The sequence below is a fragment of the Oncorhynchus gorbuscha genome, linkage group LG10 (assembly GCF_021184085.1).
Source record: "Oncorhynchus gorbuscha isolate QuinsamMale2020 ecotype Even-year linkage group LG10, OgorEven_v1.0, whole genome shotgun sequence".
In the NCBI taxonomy this organism is placed as follows: Eukaryota; Metazoa; Chordata; class Actinopteri; order Salmoniformes; family Salmonidae; genus Oncorhynchus; species Oncorhynchus gorbuscha.
This window is the reverse complement of record NC_060182.1, coordinates 26110324-26127723: the sequence shown is the minus strand read 5'-3', so window position 1 is coordinate 26127723 and position 17400 is coordinate 26110324. Positions and strand designations below refer to the sequence as shown.

Sequence of the window (17400 nt, the reverse complement as noted above, 5' to 3'; positions counted from 1 at the left end):
ACAGTAGCTCATGATGTGTGCCTGTCTGCCTGTAGGATGAGTATCTAAACTACATGCTGCTGGAGTACAGGGAGAAGGACTCCCTACAGAAGCAGAACCGTCCCCTCTACTTCCCTAAACCTCTAAAGATCATCCCTGTGTAAGTGCTCTCTCACTTGGATCCTATTCATTACGGCACACCGTAGCAAAACGTTTTGCAATGGAAAACAAAAACAAGCGTTTCTTATTGGAAAAGTCCAAGCAGTCCCTCTGTGTTTCAGTCCATTAATTCGATCCTGGGTTAGGTGTGTTGTCATGGTACGGTGCCATGCCTGGGAGACCGGAGAAGGATGGGATGCTACTGCTGTATGTGAGACGAGTGATGGCTCTCCGATAGACATGGATGGTTCCCATTATCGTTGGCTAGGACAACTACTCCCCAGTTGTATGTGTGTGGAGAGGGTGAAAGAGATTATTTGCATATAACAGCGCCTTTTGTAGTTTCACATGTAAATTATTCAAAGGGTCCAAGGATTTTTGCCATGAATCTCCCATACTTTCTAACCCCCACTCTTTACACCCACGCCCTTTGCATTCTTCTGTTCTCTCAAGTGTATCCTTCTGTAGCTCAGTTGGTAGAGCATGGCGCTTGTAACGCCAGGGTAGTGGGTTCGATTCCCGGGACCACCCATACGTAGTAGAATGTATGCACACATGACTGTAAGTCTGCTAAATGGCATATATATGGCATATATATATGCCTTCTTTCCTATTCTCTGTCTGTACGGGGTTGTGTGTGTCTGGTGTGGCCATGCATGCATCCCCCTGTCTGTCAGTGACTCATGATGACTCATGTCCGTGGATGGCACAGCACTGCTACTCTCCTTACTCATGGTCTGTCTATCTGAGATCACTGGCATCCAGTCCCCCTGGGGTCTATTTCTGAGACATGGATATAGGCAGTCTATAAATATCACCAGAGAATGGCTAAGATAATGTCATTTAATGGAATCGTTGGAGAACAGGTCTTCAGAAATATTGCAGCTTGCCACTTTTCTCATATATTTGATAAACAAAATACTCTGAATCCTAAATGTCCAATAATCCACACAGGTTTTGTTCTTTGACTGATGTCTTGGTGGTTTGTGAGGTCTGTGTGGTTTCTCTGGTTCTCTACAGTGCCCACTGTGAGCCCATCGTTCGGCTGCAGTTCTACCCCTTCCAGACCCCCCAGGCAGAGAAGAACGGGGGGCAGGGCAAGGCCGTGCCCAAAACCCGCGCCCAGCTGGGACGCTACCTGTCTGTCAGCCGAGATGGCATCCTCAACTACTGGAGCGAGAGGTTCAAACTGACACGCACTGTCAACGTGAGTGTGTCTGTGTGTGCACGCCACTGTGTGTGTACAAGTGCATCTTTGTGTGTGTGCACTTAAAACACCAGAGTACTTCCCTTCAGAGGTTAGACTGAGGAGAGAGGAATTCAGTGCATTGCATGGTAGGATGAAAAAACATTAATTGAGTCTATGCTGCTCTTCCATAGAGAAGGATGGATGTCCTGTCACCACTTGGTCTATTTTAAATTTGGCCACAATGACTCATCCATGGATATAAAGTAGACACCTGCCATGGCAATAAATCAGACCGGCATAGTTCAGCTCCACTGGGACAGGTGGTGCCACACATCACCCGTCTGATTGGGCGGGCCACTGAGGACACCGTAGGCGGATTGCCTCGTCTCTCCATGGATCTGTTAAAATCACTGCTTCTGTAAAGGCTGACCAAGATTACCAGTGTGGTAATCCCACTCTGAAACACTGTTAACAGTGTGGTTAAGGTTAGGTTTAAAATTAGATTATATTACTTTGTGGCTGTGCCAGCTAGTGACCACTCGACAGAGCTGCCCCCAGAACAAGATTCATGACAAAACATTTCAACCTGCTGTCCCAGCCCTTTGGATACATTACAGTTCATCTCCTGATAATTGTTCAATTGAGCTCTACCACCACCCTGTGGTCAAACATTTAAACTGCACTACTGCACCAGATGAGAGAGACAGATGAAAATTGCTAATATTGCCTTGGATTTAACATTGAACAGTACTCCCCAGAAGTTAAGATTTCTAAAATTGTCATTGAGCTTACCAGCATCCTGAGAGATGATTGTCGTAGCAGACTTTAGGCTAATCAATTCCAAGCCTGGAGAGCCACACAACTGGTTGAATCAACGTTGTTTCTACGTCATATCAATGAAATTCTATTGAACCAACGTGTAATAGACGTTGAATTGACGTCTGTGCCCAGTGGGACCCCACTGCTTCTTTTTATTTAGATCTTGGAAACCAGGTGAGTAGTGGACTCTGGCTAACCAATGGCATGAACTGATCACTTAGCTACCAGGGACAGAGGAAAACCAGCAGTGCTGCGGTACACCAGAGCAGGAATCAAACAGGCCTGCTTTCTGTGTCTCCTCTAATGTTGTTGAGCTGTGAGTAAGACTAGGCTCTGTCCCCTCTGCTTCCTCCCCGCCCCCTCCACCCCTCCACAACACGCCCACATTGCCACCCTCTGAATTAGCTCCAAGGCAATGGTATGTACTAACACTGAAGGCTACGCTTCATCACTGCTTCTTCACTGACGCCACGAAGACTCTCTCAGCTAAGGGAACATGGGAAATATTGATGCCTTCTGATTGTTACGTAGTTATTATTATTACAGCAATCCAAATGATCTGTAATTCCAGATGTGATCTTCAGTGTCTAGTTGGTTTGGATTGTGATGAGGCAAAATCTCTCCAGCACAATTTCTCATTTTCCCTTACACTGCATGTTGAGCATTGATGATATGATTTGCTGTCTTGGGTCAGTCTACTGTGAAGGGTCTGTCACTGTAAAATTATCCCATCTATGATTGTTTCTGTTCATATATATATATATTTTTATCTACTGTTTTTAATATTATATAGAAATGTTAGTCCATGGACCTTACTGTCAGAGATCAGTGAGGTTGAACGTCATCTTGGGGTAGTTTTCTCTTCCCATTATATATTGACCCACTGAGATCTTGGTAATCTCTGACAACTGTGGGAGTCAACATGGGCCATCATCCCTTTTTAGTTGAAACATCAACATTATCGCTTTTATATATATATATATATATATTAGTTGAAGTTTACATACACTTAGGTTGGAGTCATTAAAACTTGTTTTTCAACCACTCCACAAATTTCTTGTTAAGAAACTATAGTTTTGGCAAGTCGGTGAGGACATCTACTTTGTGCATGACACAAGTCATTTTTCCAACAATTGTTTAGACAGATTATTTCACTTATTCACTGTATCACAATTCCAGTGGGTCAGAGGTTTACATACACTAAGTTGACTGCCTTTAAACAGCTTGGAAAATCCCAGAAAATCATGTCATGGCTTTAGAAGCTTCTGAACTGGAGGTGTACCTGTGGATGTATTTCAAGGCCTACCTTCAAACTTAGTGTCTCTTTGCTTGACATCATGGGAAAATCAAAAGAAATCAGCCAAGATTGTAGAAGAAATGTATAATTCTAGACCTCCAAGTCTGGTTCATCCTTGGGAGCATTTTCCAAACACCTGAAGGTACCATGTTTTTTATTTATTTTTATTTCACCTTTATTTAACCAGGTAGGCAAGTTGAGAACAAGTTCTCATTTACAATTGCGACCTGGCCAAGATAAAGCAAAGCAGTTCGACAGATACGACACAGAGTTACACATGGAGTAAAACAAACATACAGTCAATAATACAGTATAAACAAGTCTATATACAATGTGAGCAAATTAGGTGAGAAGGGAGGTAAAGGCAAAAAAGGCCATGGTGGCAAAGTAAATACAATATAGCAAGTAAAACACTGGAATGGTAGTTTTGCAATGGAAAAATGTGCAAAGTAGAAATAAAAATAATGTTCATCTGTCCAAAAAAAAACAAAGACATATATCTATGTGACCCCAACATTTTGGACGGGAGTGTATGTATGTGTGGTTGTAGTGGTCTACTGACTTTTGACCGTCCTTTTCTATCTGTCCTCTATCAGTTGGACCAGCTGAAACGAGCCCCCCCCCCTCCACCTCCATCCAACAGATCTGGGTAACCGACATGATCTGCTTGAGCAACCTTAACCTCCTGGCCATCGCCTCCACCGGACGAGACGTTGGTGTGTATGCATGTGTGGAGCCTGTAGCAAGTGCATGCGAGGGTGTGTGTCTGTAAGAATTGTAATTAACCCTGAACAAAACCATGAACCACATCAGACCAGATTCGGTAGTAGCAATTTAACATCCCTTACTTTCACTTTGTATCGCTTTAGACATTATTTAATGTGTTTCTCTGTGTGTTAGAGTTTTATGACATCAGCGCCAGCAAGTGTGACATTGTATTCTCTCTGACTGGACTGGAGGGCTACGTGGTTGTCATGGATTACTGGTAGGGCATTGGATTTTTCCGGACACTAGCTAGTCTAGCAACTTATATTACTGATAGGGCAATGGATATGTTTTTAGATTACTGATAGGCAGCGGTGGAAAAGTACCTAATTGTCATACTTGAGTAAAAGTAAAGATACCTTAAATAAAAAATGACTCAAGTGAAAGTCACCCAGTAAAATACTACTTGAGTAAAAGTCCTAAAAGTATTTGGTTTTAAATATACTTAAGTATGTGGTTAGGGAGTCTGCCAGATAAAAGACAGTAGGGATGACCATGGATGTTCTCTTGATGTGTATGATTTGGACTATTTTCCTGTCCTGCTAAGCATTTCTAAATGTAACGAGTACTGTTGGGTGTCAAGGAAAATGTATGGAGTAAAAAGTACACATACCCCCAAAAACGACTTTAGTAGTACTTGTAAGTATTTTTACATAAGTACTTTACACCACTGCTGATAGGGCATTGGCTAGGACTTTCAATTACTGGTATGACATTGGCTATAGGGCATCACACATTTAGATAAAACATCAGGTCAGTCAAAGGGAGGATCTGTTAACGGTGCATTTTGTTGTGTAAGGCTAATTTCCCACACTGTCTGTGTCTGTCTATATGTCTGTCCAGGTCAGATGGAACCAAAGCAGTGTTTTCGATAGGGGACATTGAGGGTTATGTGTCTGTCTTCATCTCCAGTGATGTGCTCCAGTATGGACTGTTCAACAGCGGGGCCTTTAAGTCTGGTACTAACCCTCCCTGTCCTGATGCAACACTCCATTCACTGTACAAAATCAAACCCTTCTCTGTACATATTTCAACCCTTTCTCTTCACCTTATGATTTTTCTCAGCAAGTTGGGTGGATGGTTACCCTCTCTCTCTCTGTCTCAGGGGGGGAATTGCCGCATCCCTGTCCCAGCTCTGTTGAAGAACACCTCCAAGTATTTCCTGTGTTTCAAAGTGGTACGTTGCTCTACAAAGGCAATTATTCTGGTCAGTCTAAGAGCAGGAATCTGTGCATGGTTTTGTTATAGCCCAGCAGTAAAACTTGATTCAAATATTTAACTAATTAAGGTCTTCACTTCACTTACAATTATGCTGAATTGGGGTCTGTTACTGTAGGCTTTTGAATGAATGTCCACCCACCAGTAGATCTTTAGGACAGGAATGAAGATTTGGGGGGACGGTAACCCTCTCTCCTGCTCCAGAGTTTTGCAGAGATGTAAAGGATTTGATGAAAATAACGTTAATGAAAAGGTCTCTATTTTTATAATAGTCAACACAGTTTTACGTCTGTTGGAGAGGAAGGAAAAATAAAGGGATGACAACAGCATTGTGAGAGATGGAGAAGGGGATGGGGTTATGGAGAGAGTGTCTCTACCTCTGTGATGCATCAGTCTGTCACAAAGGGACTGTCCCATTTACCCATCTGTGACTAATCAGGTAGAAGATGATAGTCTGCTGGTCAGGGGGGGAGCCTGGGCTGGAAGATGGACTGATAGTAGACCACATACTTCCATTTGACCACATGTGCCTCCACTTCCCTCTCAGCAGCCTTTATTACACTACTCTATTACCTATTTATTATGTTGGTCTCTTATTTTATCAGGATCCCGCCTTTTTCACATCATTACTGTATCTCTACTTTTCATGCCTCTGTGCCCCCCCCCCCCCCCCCCCCCCCCCAGGCCCTGCACAATAACTGGTGCCATCAGATCCGCTTTCTACCAGAGTTAAACGCTGTCGCCACCTGCTGTGCATCTGACCAAACTTCCATGGTTCTCACCACTGTGCCCCACTCTCAGAAGGCTAAAATACAGTACGTTCCCCCTGCCCGGCACACAGTGCATGCTCCTACATAGTGGTCCAGGAACTCTCTCTTCTACCTTATTCCACTCACTCGTATCTGTATCTCTGTCGACCGTACAGAGGAACAGAGCCCATATTCACAAAGCGTTTTTGAGTGCTGATCTAGGATCAGCTGCCCTTTAAAAGTCCTACTTTTAAGACTCTGAATAAGAGCCCTGATTGTTACAGTAGCATTTTGCTCATTTTCACAAAAGTACTAAATGTTTAGGAATACAATTTGTTTCCAAAAGTGACTGTACTTTCTCCATCATAGCAACTCATTCTTTCAGCTGAGGAAGGGAATCCTCTGCTTTGACTACTCTCCAGAGTTTAACATTCTGGGTAAGAGATTGATTAGGATGAATCCTCCTTCACTAAAGTCTAATAATAAGGCAATTAGTCATTTGGGTTATGTTTGTGCAAAAATATCAGCAGTCTTTTTTTCACCACCTGCATTTTTGTTTCTTACATGTCAAATCACTTTGTGTAGATAAATGAATTTCAAAGTTAAAAGAAGGGTTGTTTTGAATTTGAATCCCTGTCATAGTGACTGGAGGCTTTGACCGCATCGTGAGGATATGGAACCCGTACGTGAACAACTGTGCCACCTCTCAGATGAAGGGCCACTCCACAGCCATCACACACATCATGGTCAACAGCAGCGACAACAAGATCATCAGCATCTCCAAGGACAAGGTCTGTCTGGGGACAAACCTGATCTACGGTCTCTGGTTACTCGGTGATCAGGATTACTTGAAATCATGAGAAATGTGATGAGCAAGAATTGCCATGAATGTAAGAGAAACACTGCTTGATTTCACGCACATCATCACAGTTTTCTTTCCTATTCTCTGTCTGTGTCTCTCTTGGTCTCAGAATGTGCGTGTGTGGGACCTGCAGGACTGTGCCTGTCTCCAGAATATCCACTCTAGGAATGTGACCATGAGTCGCTTCCCTATCTCAAGTGTCCACTACAACAGAGACACCAACACCCTAGTGCTGGCCACCTTTCTGGTATGCTCCCCAACTTGTTCATTCACATACTGTAGGACACATAAAAGGGGACTGATTGAAGTAATCAAGGCTCTAGGAAGATTACAGCTTCTCTAGCATCAACAGCTATGCTTTTTTTTTGCCTATTATAACAGCAATCTTTGTGCAGATAGGGGTTCTACATGGAGTGGTGGATGATGTGGATACTGTTCACAAGCTGCAGACATCACATGAGCAGCCCCTGTGTACAGCTCTCTATAACACCAACTTCAAACAGGTGAGTTGTTGGGTATACTCTAAAACACCAGTTGGCTGGATGAATGAACAAATAACTAATTCATTAAGATATGAATGAAATAACAATGTTCTGTCCCATTTGAACCCCAAGGTGCCTGCCTTCTTTCTGTTCCAGGTAGTGAGTGGCTGTCATAACGGCGTGGTGAGCGTGTGGGAAATCCTGACTGGGGAGAAGATCATGCAATTCCAGACATCTCCGGAGAAGGCGGTGGAGGTGACGGCCATGACGTTTGACGGGCCCAAGCGCCGCCTCATCACAGGGTCCAAGGATGGTAGCCTGCGCCTTTGGAACTTCAACAACGGAGCGCTGCTAGCTACACTCCCCATACTGAATGATAACGAGGTAGAAGTTACGCCTAACTACAGAGCAGGGATCAGTAGCTAGCCTACCTTCGTTCAGCCTTATCCAATAGGGGGATAAGAACATCTAACCCTGCTCTTTTTCCAGGTGACTGGAGTCATTTACATCAACCAAAGGATATATGTGTCCGGCTGGAGCAAAAGGGTCATGTGGTACTTGTGAGTACACCTCCCATCGACACCATGTGTCATTAAAGTCTGCAGGGTTAAATGTATACTGAGCAATGTGACGACATCACACACTGTTGTATTTCTGAGTGTACCTTTAAGGCTCCTCTGATGTCGTGTGGTTGTTGCTATGGCTGCCAGGGATGTGAAGGAGGATATGGAGATGGAGTACCGTATCTGGAACCAGTACCATGCCGAGGATATCTACTCCATGCATGCCCACGGCAATAAGATGCTTGTGACCGCCTCCTACAGTGGTGACATCATCGTATGGAACATCGACTCGGGGCGGGCTTTCTGCCGCTTCAACGCCAGCGAGAGTTCGCGACCACTGCTGCCCAATCGGGTGAGGGGATAGTGATCATACTTACTTTTTGACCAATCCCCTAGAACAGGGGGTTTCAAACTGGGGTCCATGGCCCACTAGGGTACGCGGAGGTACTGCAGGGGGTCAGTGTAATTTTTAAAATATTTGTTTTATTATTTGGAGAAAAAGTATTATTTTATGAATATTGCTAGCTACAACAGAATGCCATTTTTATGTCTGTCCAGTATGAAGGAAGTTATATGTAGTTTCACGATCCACTAGCTAATAGGGTATGTTAGAGTTTACACTTAATATAGTAATATATGCCATTTAGCAGACGCTTTTATCCAAAGCGACTTACAGTCATGTGTGCATACATTCTATGTATGGGTGGTCCCGGGGATCGAACCCACTACCCTGGCGTTACAAGCGCCATGCTCTACCAACTGAGCTACAGAAGGACCACTTCCTCTTCCAATTAAGTGTGTGGAGGTCAAAATAATGAAACTATTCATTTTAAAATGTTGATTACTTCTACTTGCCATTATCATTCACCTGATAATCAATCAAATGTATTTATAAAGCCCTTTTTACATCAGCTGATGTCTCAAAGTGCTGTACAGAAACCTAGCCTAAAACCCCAAATAGCAAGCAATGCAGATGTAGAAGCACGGTGGCTCTGAAAAACTCCCTAGAAAGGCAGAAACCTAGAGAGGAACCAGGCTATGAGGGGTGGCCAGTCCTCTTCTGGCTGTGCCGGGTAGAGAGGAACCAGGCTCTGAGGGGTGGCCAGTCCTCTTCTGGCTGTGCCGGGTAGAGAGGAACCAGGCTCTGAGGGGTGGCCAGTCCTCTTCTGGCTGTGCCGGGTAGAGAGGAACCAGGCTCTGAGGGGTGGCCAGTCCTCTTCTGGCTGTGCCGGGTGGAGATTTATAACCGTACATGGACAAGATGTTCAAACATTCACAGATGATCAGCCGGGTATTATAATAATAATAATAATAATCATCATCAGTGATTGTACAGGGTTTAACAGGTCAGCACCTCAGGAGTAAATCTGTTATTTTTTTATAGCCAAGCATTCAGCAGGTGTGGTAGAGAGAGGGAGTCGAAAACAGCAGGTCAGGGACAAGGTAGCACCACGTCTGGTGAACAGGTCAGGGTTCCATAGCCCCAGGTTACAAGACGCAAGTTTTTTTTTTCTTTTTTTCTCCAACATATGATTAGGGTCCCTGGGTTGCCAGTTTGCTTGGGCAGGGGGTCCCTGGGCAAGTAAAGTTTGAAAACCCCTATGCTAGAAGGCTAAATGATCATGTTTTTGTTGCCCAATCCTGCCTTCCAGGTGATTGACAGGTCAGCTTTTGACAGATTTGAGGTATCAGAGTCTAAGGGCTCGTTTGATGAGAGCGAATGGACAGATTCATCAGAGGACAGAGGGGAGGCCACAGTATCCCAGTCCAGCCAGGGGGTCTCAGTGGGGCCCGGTGCACCCCCTCCTCATCCCCCTTCTCCTCAGGAGGACAAGGACAGCTCTTGCAGCAGCACCCCTGAGATGATCCAGGTGAGACATTCTGACCCATAACTGCTGACTAGGGTTAAGGGCCATTCATGAAGTGAATTGAAAAAATACATCGCTGTGTGTTTTCAATGAGGATGTATTATTTGCCTGAATTGAAAATTGAATTGACCTCAACCCTGCTTTTATCCCTCCCATTGGCTTCTCTCTTAGTTGATATTTGACCTTGTTTGACCCCACCAGGAGGAGTCAGGCGCGGAGAAAGAAAATGAGAGAACTCATCAGAAGAAGTCACCAAAGCAGCGGCACAAGAGCGGCAAACCTCAGCCGATCAGTGCAAAAGAGTTAGAGAAACCCAGACTGGCTGTGGAGAAGGTATGGGCTAATGGACCAGTCAGTGGGAGTCTGTGGATGCAGCATTGGACACCCTCAGACACTGAGCAATATTCCCACGACATCAGAGCAGATCAGGTCACAATGATGTAACAAGTACCAACAAATTGGTTGAACATACACAAATCCCCTCCTTCACTCCCTCAGGCTCTTTTCCTGGGAACCAGGGAGCGGAGCCCTGACACAGCCATCCTGCTGACCAGTGCAGCTGACGGCTACGTGTACGCCTGGTCCATCCACCACCTGGGGGGGCTGCTGGGCAAGTTCCGGGCGGTCCACTCCGAGGGCACGGCCATCAGCACCATGTCTACTGATCTGCAAGACCAGATGCTGCTAACTGGGGACAGCACCGGCTACATCATGGTTGGTCGGAAGAATCATAGAGGATTAGTAGCGCAGACGTTCCCATATCAGAATATTACGATATACAGTGGGGAGAACAAGTATTTGATAACCTGCAAAATCGGCAGTGTTTCCTACTTACAAAGCATGTAGAGGTCTGTAATTTTGATCATAGGTACACTTCAACTGTGAGAGATGGAATCTAAAACGAAAATCACATTGTATGATTTTTAAGTAATTCATTTGCATGACATAAGTATTTGATACATCAGAAAAGCAGAACTTAATATTTGGTACAGAAACCTTTCTTTGCAATTACAGAGATCATACATTTCCTGTAGTTCATGACCAGGTTTGCACACACTGCAGCAGGGATTTTGGCCCACTCCTTCCATATCCTTCAGGTTTCGGGGCTGTCGCTGGGCAATATGGACTTTCAGCTCCCTCCAAATATTTTCTATTGGGTTCAGGTCTGGAGACTGGCATGGTCACTCCAGGACCTTGAGATGCTTCTTACGGAGCCACTCCTTAGTTGCCCTGGCTGTGTGCTTCAGGTCGGCAAACTTCAGATGGGCCTGGACATGCGCTGGCTTGAGCAGGGGGACCTTGCATGCGCTGCAGAATTTTAATCCATGACTGCGTAGTGTGTTAATAATGGTTTTCTTTGAGACTGTGGTCCCAGCTCTCTTCAGGTCATTGACCAGGTCCTGCCGTGTAGTTCTGGGCTGATCCCTCACCTTCCTAATGATCATTGATGCCCCACGAGGTGAGATCTTGCATGGAGCCCCAGACAGAGGGTGATTGACCGTCATCTTGAACTTTAATTTTCTAATAATTGTGCCAACAGTTGTCGCCTTCTCACCAAGCTGCTTGCCTATTGTCCTGTAGCCCAGCCTTGTGCAGGGCTACAATTTTATCCCTGATGTCCTTACACAGCTCTCTGGTCTTGACCATTGTGGAGAGGTTAGTCTGTTTGATTGAGTGTGTGGACAGGTGTCTTTTATACAGGTAACGAGTTCAAACAGGTGCAGTTAATACAGGTAATGAGTGGAGAACAGGAGGGATTCTTAAAGACAAACTAACAGGTCTGTGAGAGCTGGAATTCTTACTGGTTGGTAGGTGATCAAATACTTATGTCATGCAATAAAATGCAAATTAATTACTTAAAAATCATACAATGTGATTTTCTGGATTTTTGTTTTAGATTCCGTCTCTCACAGTTGAAGTGTACCTATGATAAATATTACAGACCTCTACATGCTTTGTAAGTCCGAAACACTGCCGATTTTGCAGGTTATCAAATACTTGTTCTCCGCACTGTATGTGAATATGGTTGTTTGCTGCTAGCAGACGCTTATCTGAAGCCACTTACAGTTAACACTTTCTATCCCCCTCCACAGCTGTGGGACATAGAGAGGTACTGCTTCTGTATGCAAGGGGAGCGGGAGGGGATGGCCCCTCTGGAAAAGGCCGTTCATCTGCCCAGCCTCATCCCCAGGTACTGTAAGGTGACTGGGCCTCGCAGGATGAAGGTGGAGAAGAGAACCGAGGTGCAGCATAGAGAGAGAACATACTAGAGTAACACGTCATAAACCTTTCTAATTTCGAATAAACCATTCTAATTTGGTGGGAGTGAGTAGGAGGAGATGGTTACAATATCAGTCATGTTCTGTATGGCACACTGTAGTGAAATGTTTTGCAACAGAAGACTGATATCAGTGTTACGCAAGTTTCTGAACATCCTACATTTTAAAATGTTTTCTCTTCTTCGGGCCTACTGCACACGACCCTGTTCAGACAAATTTTACATGTTGATTTCAGTGGCTTTCTGGGAAATAAATATTGAAAATACATAGCAACAAATCCATTGTTGCTTTCTCACTGACTAATTAATATACTCTGAGTGTACAAAACATTAAGAACACCTTCCTAATATTGAGTTGCATCCTCTTTTGCCCTCTACAGGGTGTCAAAAGTGTTCCACAGGGATGCTGGCCCATGTTTACTCCAATGCTTCCCATAGTTGTGTCAAATTGGCTGGATGTCCTTTTGGTGGTGGACCATTCTTGATACACATGGGAAACTGTTGAGCATGAAAAACCCAGCAACGTTGCAGTTCTTGACACAAACCAGTGCACATGGCACCTACTGCCATAACGGCACTTAAATATTTTGTGTTGCCCATTCACCCTCTGAATGGCACACATACACAATCAAATATTTAATTTGTCTCAAGGTTTAAAAATCCTTCTTTAACCAGTCTCTTCTTCTTCATCTACACTGTCATGGAAAGAGCATTTGTTCATAATATTTTATACACTCAGTGTACATGGATATATTATTTTCACCACATTATCCATTTCATTCCAATCAAAGAGGCTTGTAGAGTTTATAACCCTGTCTCATTTATTCATTAATTATTCACGGTTTCCACTTGGACAGGTGGTGGATGGCTGGAGCGTCTCCCTCACCCCTCCGCCCCTCCTCAGCTCCTGGCGGGGTCACCTGAAGGGCATTGTTAGTCTGGAGTACGTGGAACGTTTCCGCCTCATTGTCACCGCCAGCCTGGATTGTAATGTGCGACTGTGGACCATCGCTGGCAGCTACATAGGTGTGGTGCTCTCATATGGGCCTGTTGCGGTCTCATTTTTACATTTTACCAGACGCTCTTATCCAGAGCGACTTCAGGAGTAATTAGGGTTAAGTGCCTTGCTCAAGGGCACATCAGAAGTTTTTTTACTTCTCTGGGATTCGACACGGCAACCTTTCGGTTACTGGCCCAACGCTCTTAACCAGTAGTGTGCCTGCTGCCCTGTGTGCTCTTGTTTCAAAAGCACCTAGATGAAAATGATATCATTTCAAATCCAGTTTTATTTGACACATGCTTGCTCCGTAACAGTGAAATGCTTTTAGGACAGTGGGGGTCTTGCTATCAGTCTTTAAATTTTTTTTATTTTATTTTATTGAATCACATCTGTACAGTCAAATATAATCACAATACAATGTTTGAGCTATCAGTCATAATAGAGGATAGATGCGCATGGCTGGTTGGAGGCTAGGGTAGAGGTAATGTCACGCTAACTAGAAGTGTTTTCTTCAGGCACGTTTGGCCAGGCCCAGTGGCGTGTGGGAGACCACCATGCTTTCCCCTGGGAACTGCCAATGGACCTGAGGAGGGTTGGCTCCTGCCAGACCCTCAAAGTGCTCAACCAGGGAACACAACCCCACTGGAAGTGAGTCTCAAACCCCAAAGGGCAAAGTGCAACCTGGGAGATTTTGGTCTCACTGTGACTCCTCTGTTGTGAGTGCATTGCTGAGCCATTGTTTTTTTACTTAAACATGTCCTATTATACAGTAAGCCTACATGCTTTTCCTATTTCTTGTATTGTGTGTTGTGGCTCTATGGTTTTACATTTCTAATGCTGCACACATTGCCCACCTGTGACGATAAATATTTACTGAACTGAGCCCAAAAAACTAAACAGCTGTGCCAAACGTATCCTGGAGACACTGACCCAGCAGAAGCTCCGGCATACAGCCATGGCCAGCACTGCCTCTGACCTGCAGGAGCTGGTGCCAGCCGACCCACGCATCGCCCAGTACAGCAACGACCAGATCGAGGAGACCTGGCAGCACTGGCAAGAGAAGGGCAAACAGGTGATCGGCAGGAGGATGACAACGGGGTACTAGATAGTGGGGATACATAGGTGCTCCATGTATATGGCCAACTATATCACATTGAATTGTTAGTTCCACAATCTTACTTTCAAATCTTTGTGGTTATATTGTTCAAATTAATCCATTTGAATTTGAATTATGTAGCACTGTAAAGTGTGGTTGGGTTTAGGTGTGAGAGAGCATTACTTACTAATCTAGATGTTGTATTTCCCCTGCAGACGAGTGCCATCCTGGGGCTTGCCTACAAGCAGAAAGTGAGGCACCACCTGCCCTCCTGTCCCCCAGACCTCCAGGTGTCCTTTAGCAGCCGAGAGCAGGTGGGTGCTTCCCATTTTTACCATGACCATCTCCTTGTGCCTCCGCATGAGACTATTAGGGTTGGGGTAAATTCCACAAATTCTTATTCAATTACCTCCCAGCTGTCACTTAACGTTCTGAGAACCGTATGTTTCTTAGAGCTTGGTGAGCGTGTGGTTGTCCTATGGTTGTTTTGCATACAACCTTCCCACAGAATTCTGGGAATAGAGCAGGATACCCAGCTAGCACATTCTGAGAACCATATGTTTCTTAGGTGGGAATTTTGGTACTTCAAAACAAATACAATTTTATTTATTACGTCGAATACAACAGGTGTAGACTTTACTGTGAAATGCTTACTTACGTGCCCTTTCCCAACAATTCAGAGTTAAAAAATAGTAACACAATAAAATAACAACGAGACTATATTCAAGGAGTACCGCTACCGAGTTAATACGCAAAGGGGTAAGAGGTAGAGGTAATACAGTAAATGCAATGTTATCAACACATGGGAACCATGTATTTGATACCATTCCGCTCCAGCCATTACCATGAGCCTGTCCTCCCCAATTAAGATGCCACCAACCTCTTGTGACAGTAGGTAGGGGTTGGCAATCAGGTTTGATAATAAACAGAGTAACAGCAGCATATGTGAAAGAGTGTGTGCGTGCATGTGGCGTCAATATGTGTGTGTGTGTGGGGTGGGTGGGTGGGTGTGTGTTGGAGTGTCAGTGTAGTATGTGGGTAGAGACCAGTGAGTGTGCATAGAGCCGGTGCAAGAGATTCAGTGCAAATAAAAAGGGGGTCAATGCAAATATTCCGGGAAGCATTTGATTAACTGTTGAGCAGCCTTATGGCTTGGGGGTCGAAGCTATTCAAGGGCCTTTTGGTCCCAGACTTGGTGCTCCAGTACCTCTTGCTTCAGCATAACATTTCCTTGAGGTTCTATTTTAAAGTAATGTTCTCATTGTTCTGAGAACATTTAAGAAACAACATTTTTCAGTGGGAATTTCGGTACTTCAGCATTTTTTTTCTGCAGGTTTCCTCGTGGTTCTATTTAGTCGTGTTGTCAGAACATTAAGAACTTTCCAAAAAAATAACATTCTAAGAATGCGATTTAAAAACATGCATTCCATTCTCAGCATCAACAAAACACTCTATCCTCCATCTTAAGTGTGTTCAGGTGTGTTTGCTGCGCCCACTAATTTGCCACGCCTCATCTTAAAGAGTGCTTATTTCCTTTGAAATGTGGTCTGTTTTGAGTAGATTAAAATGAACAGCTTTGTATGAATTTTAAAAACACCATCCTGGTGGCACAGTGGACTAATTCCAGGTATATAGAAGAGATCATATGTTTGAATCTCACTGACACGTGCCACAATAAATAAATAAATGTGTTTGCATGATTAATGCATAAGCAAATTCATTTCTGTGTCCTATCTGTGCTTGGAGTTCAAAACAGTTCAACCAAACAAAGTTAGCAGTGTTATTAAGTCTTACTGAAACATTCAGCGAAACTTAAGTTGTTCAAAAATCTTCAAATAACTTAATGTTCTGAGAACAGAAATTATAAAACTTCTCAGGAAAACATTCTGGGAACCATAGTAAAATGTTCTGACTTCCCTGCAAACTACAAATTAATGTTCCCAGAACAGGCAAAACATCCATTCTCAGAATGTTTAAAAAAACGTTCAGTTTCACCGGTTAGGAAACGTATGGCTTTGCTCCCTGAAACAATGGTAATCCAAAAATGTGCGTTCCCACAACTTTCAAGAAACCAAATGTGCTAGCTAGGCTCTCCATGCAAATTCAATTTAATTAACTTAAAATTCAGGCCAGTCTTTGAATTCAGAGATAATTAATTTCCTCTCAATTGCAATGTTGGTTCAATTCAAATAATTAAATTCCCAATTCAATATCCCTGACAATTCCACAAATCCCAATATGAATTCAATTCCCTCAGGCTTTCAGGCTTATCATGTCACTGTTCAGACTGCCTAGCTGGAAATATATAAAAACATGTTGAAATGATTTAACACCTGCAGTGATTTTAAAAAAAAATACTACGGTCATTAATTAAAATGACTGGGAAATGTACAAATATTAAGTCTAATTTAAATTCCATAACTTGAAGATTGTTCATTTGAATTTAATTCAATGTTAATTCTCCACTTCATTAGTGAATTCAACAATTTAATTTCTAATTAAACTGGAATTGACCCCAACCCTGGAGGATTTACCTCATAATGTCACATTATATACAGCAAGACTCAATGCTTGTCATAGATGTCAAGCCTCATAGGAGACAAAAATACCAATTCTGTGTGTATTCAGCTCCTACTCTAACATTCTTCATTGTCCATTGCAGCTACGGGTGTACAAGTCAATGCCCTGCACATCCCTGCTGCCCATCATCCAGCCTCCGGTACCTGAGCTACTGAAGGAGCAGCAGCAGAAGACCCAGGACGGGGCTGACATGCTGGGCAAGCAGAAGAGGAACAACAAGCGTGGTGCTCATGTACGCTTCAGCTCGAACAAAGGGGCGCGCAGGAAGTCTATCGCTCCCAAACAGCAGACCAGGGGAGGCAGCAGCATCGCCTAGGGAACTGAGTAGCTGTGATTGTGGCAGTGTCCATTGGTTTTACCTGTTATTTCTCCCTGTTTCTGAATGAACTGTTTCAATACATAATTTGTGTAATTACTGTCATGTTATTAAATTGTTTTAATTGGCACCAGTTTCACTGTCTACTACAGTGGTGACAACCTTCGAGTGGACTTAGGG

The 17400-nt window shown here is 43.8% G+C and overlaps 1 protein-coding gene across 1 annotated transcript; it reads left to right on the top strand.

The window, feature by feature from the left end:
• The first annotated feature begins 1214 nt into the window (after nucleotides 1-1214).
• Nucleotides 1215-17350, top strand: LOC124045760 (WD repeat-containing protein on Y chromosome-like). Its single transcript, XM_046365343.1, has 22 exons — nucleotides 1215-1345; nucleotides 4040-4159; nucleotides 4344-4428; nucleotides 5052-5167; nucleotides 5315-5385; nucleotides 6111-6241; nucleotides 6545-6612; nucleotides 6818-6966; nucleotides 7147-7284; nucleotides 7433-7540; nucleotides 7676-7903; nucleotides 8009-8079; nucleotides 8230-8434; nucleotides 9735-9953; nucleotides 10152-10283; nucleotides 10449-10664; nucleotides 12044-12193; nucleotides 13086-13254; nucleotides 13744-13876; nucleotides 14129-14300; nucleotides 14540-14638; nucleotides 16987-17350. Exons 2-22 carry the CDS (start codon nucleotides 4102-4104, stop codon nucleotides 17218-17220), a joined length of 2952 nt encoding a protein of 983 aa, XP_046221299.1. The 5' UTR covers nucleotides 1215-1345; nucleotides 4040-4101; the 3' UTR covers nucleotides 17221-17350.
• The last annotated feature ends 50 nt before the right edge of the window (nucleotides 17351-17400 follow it).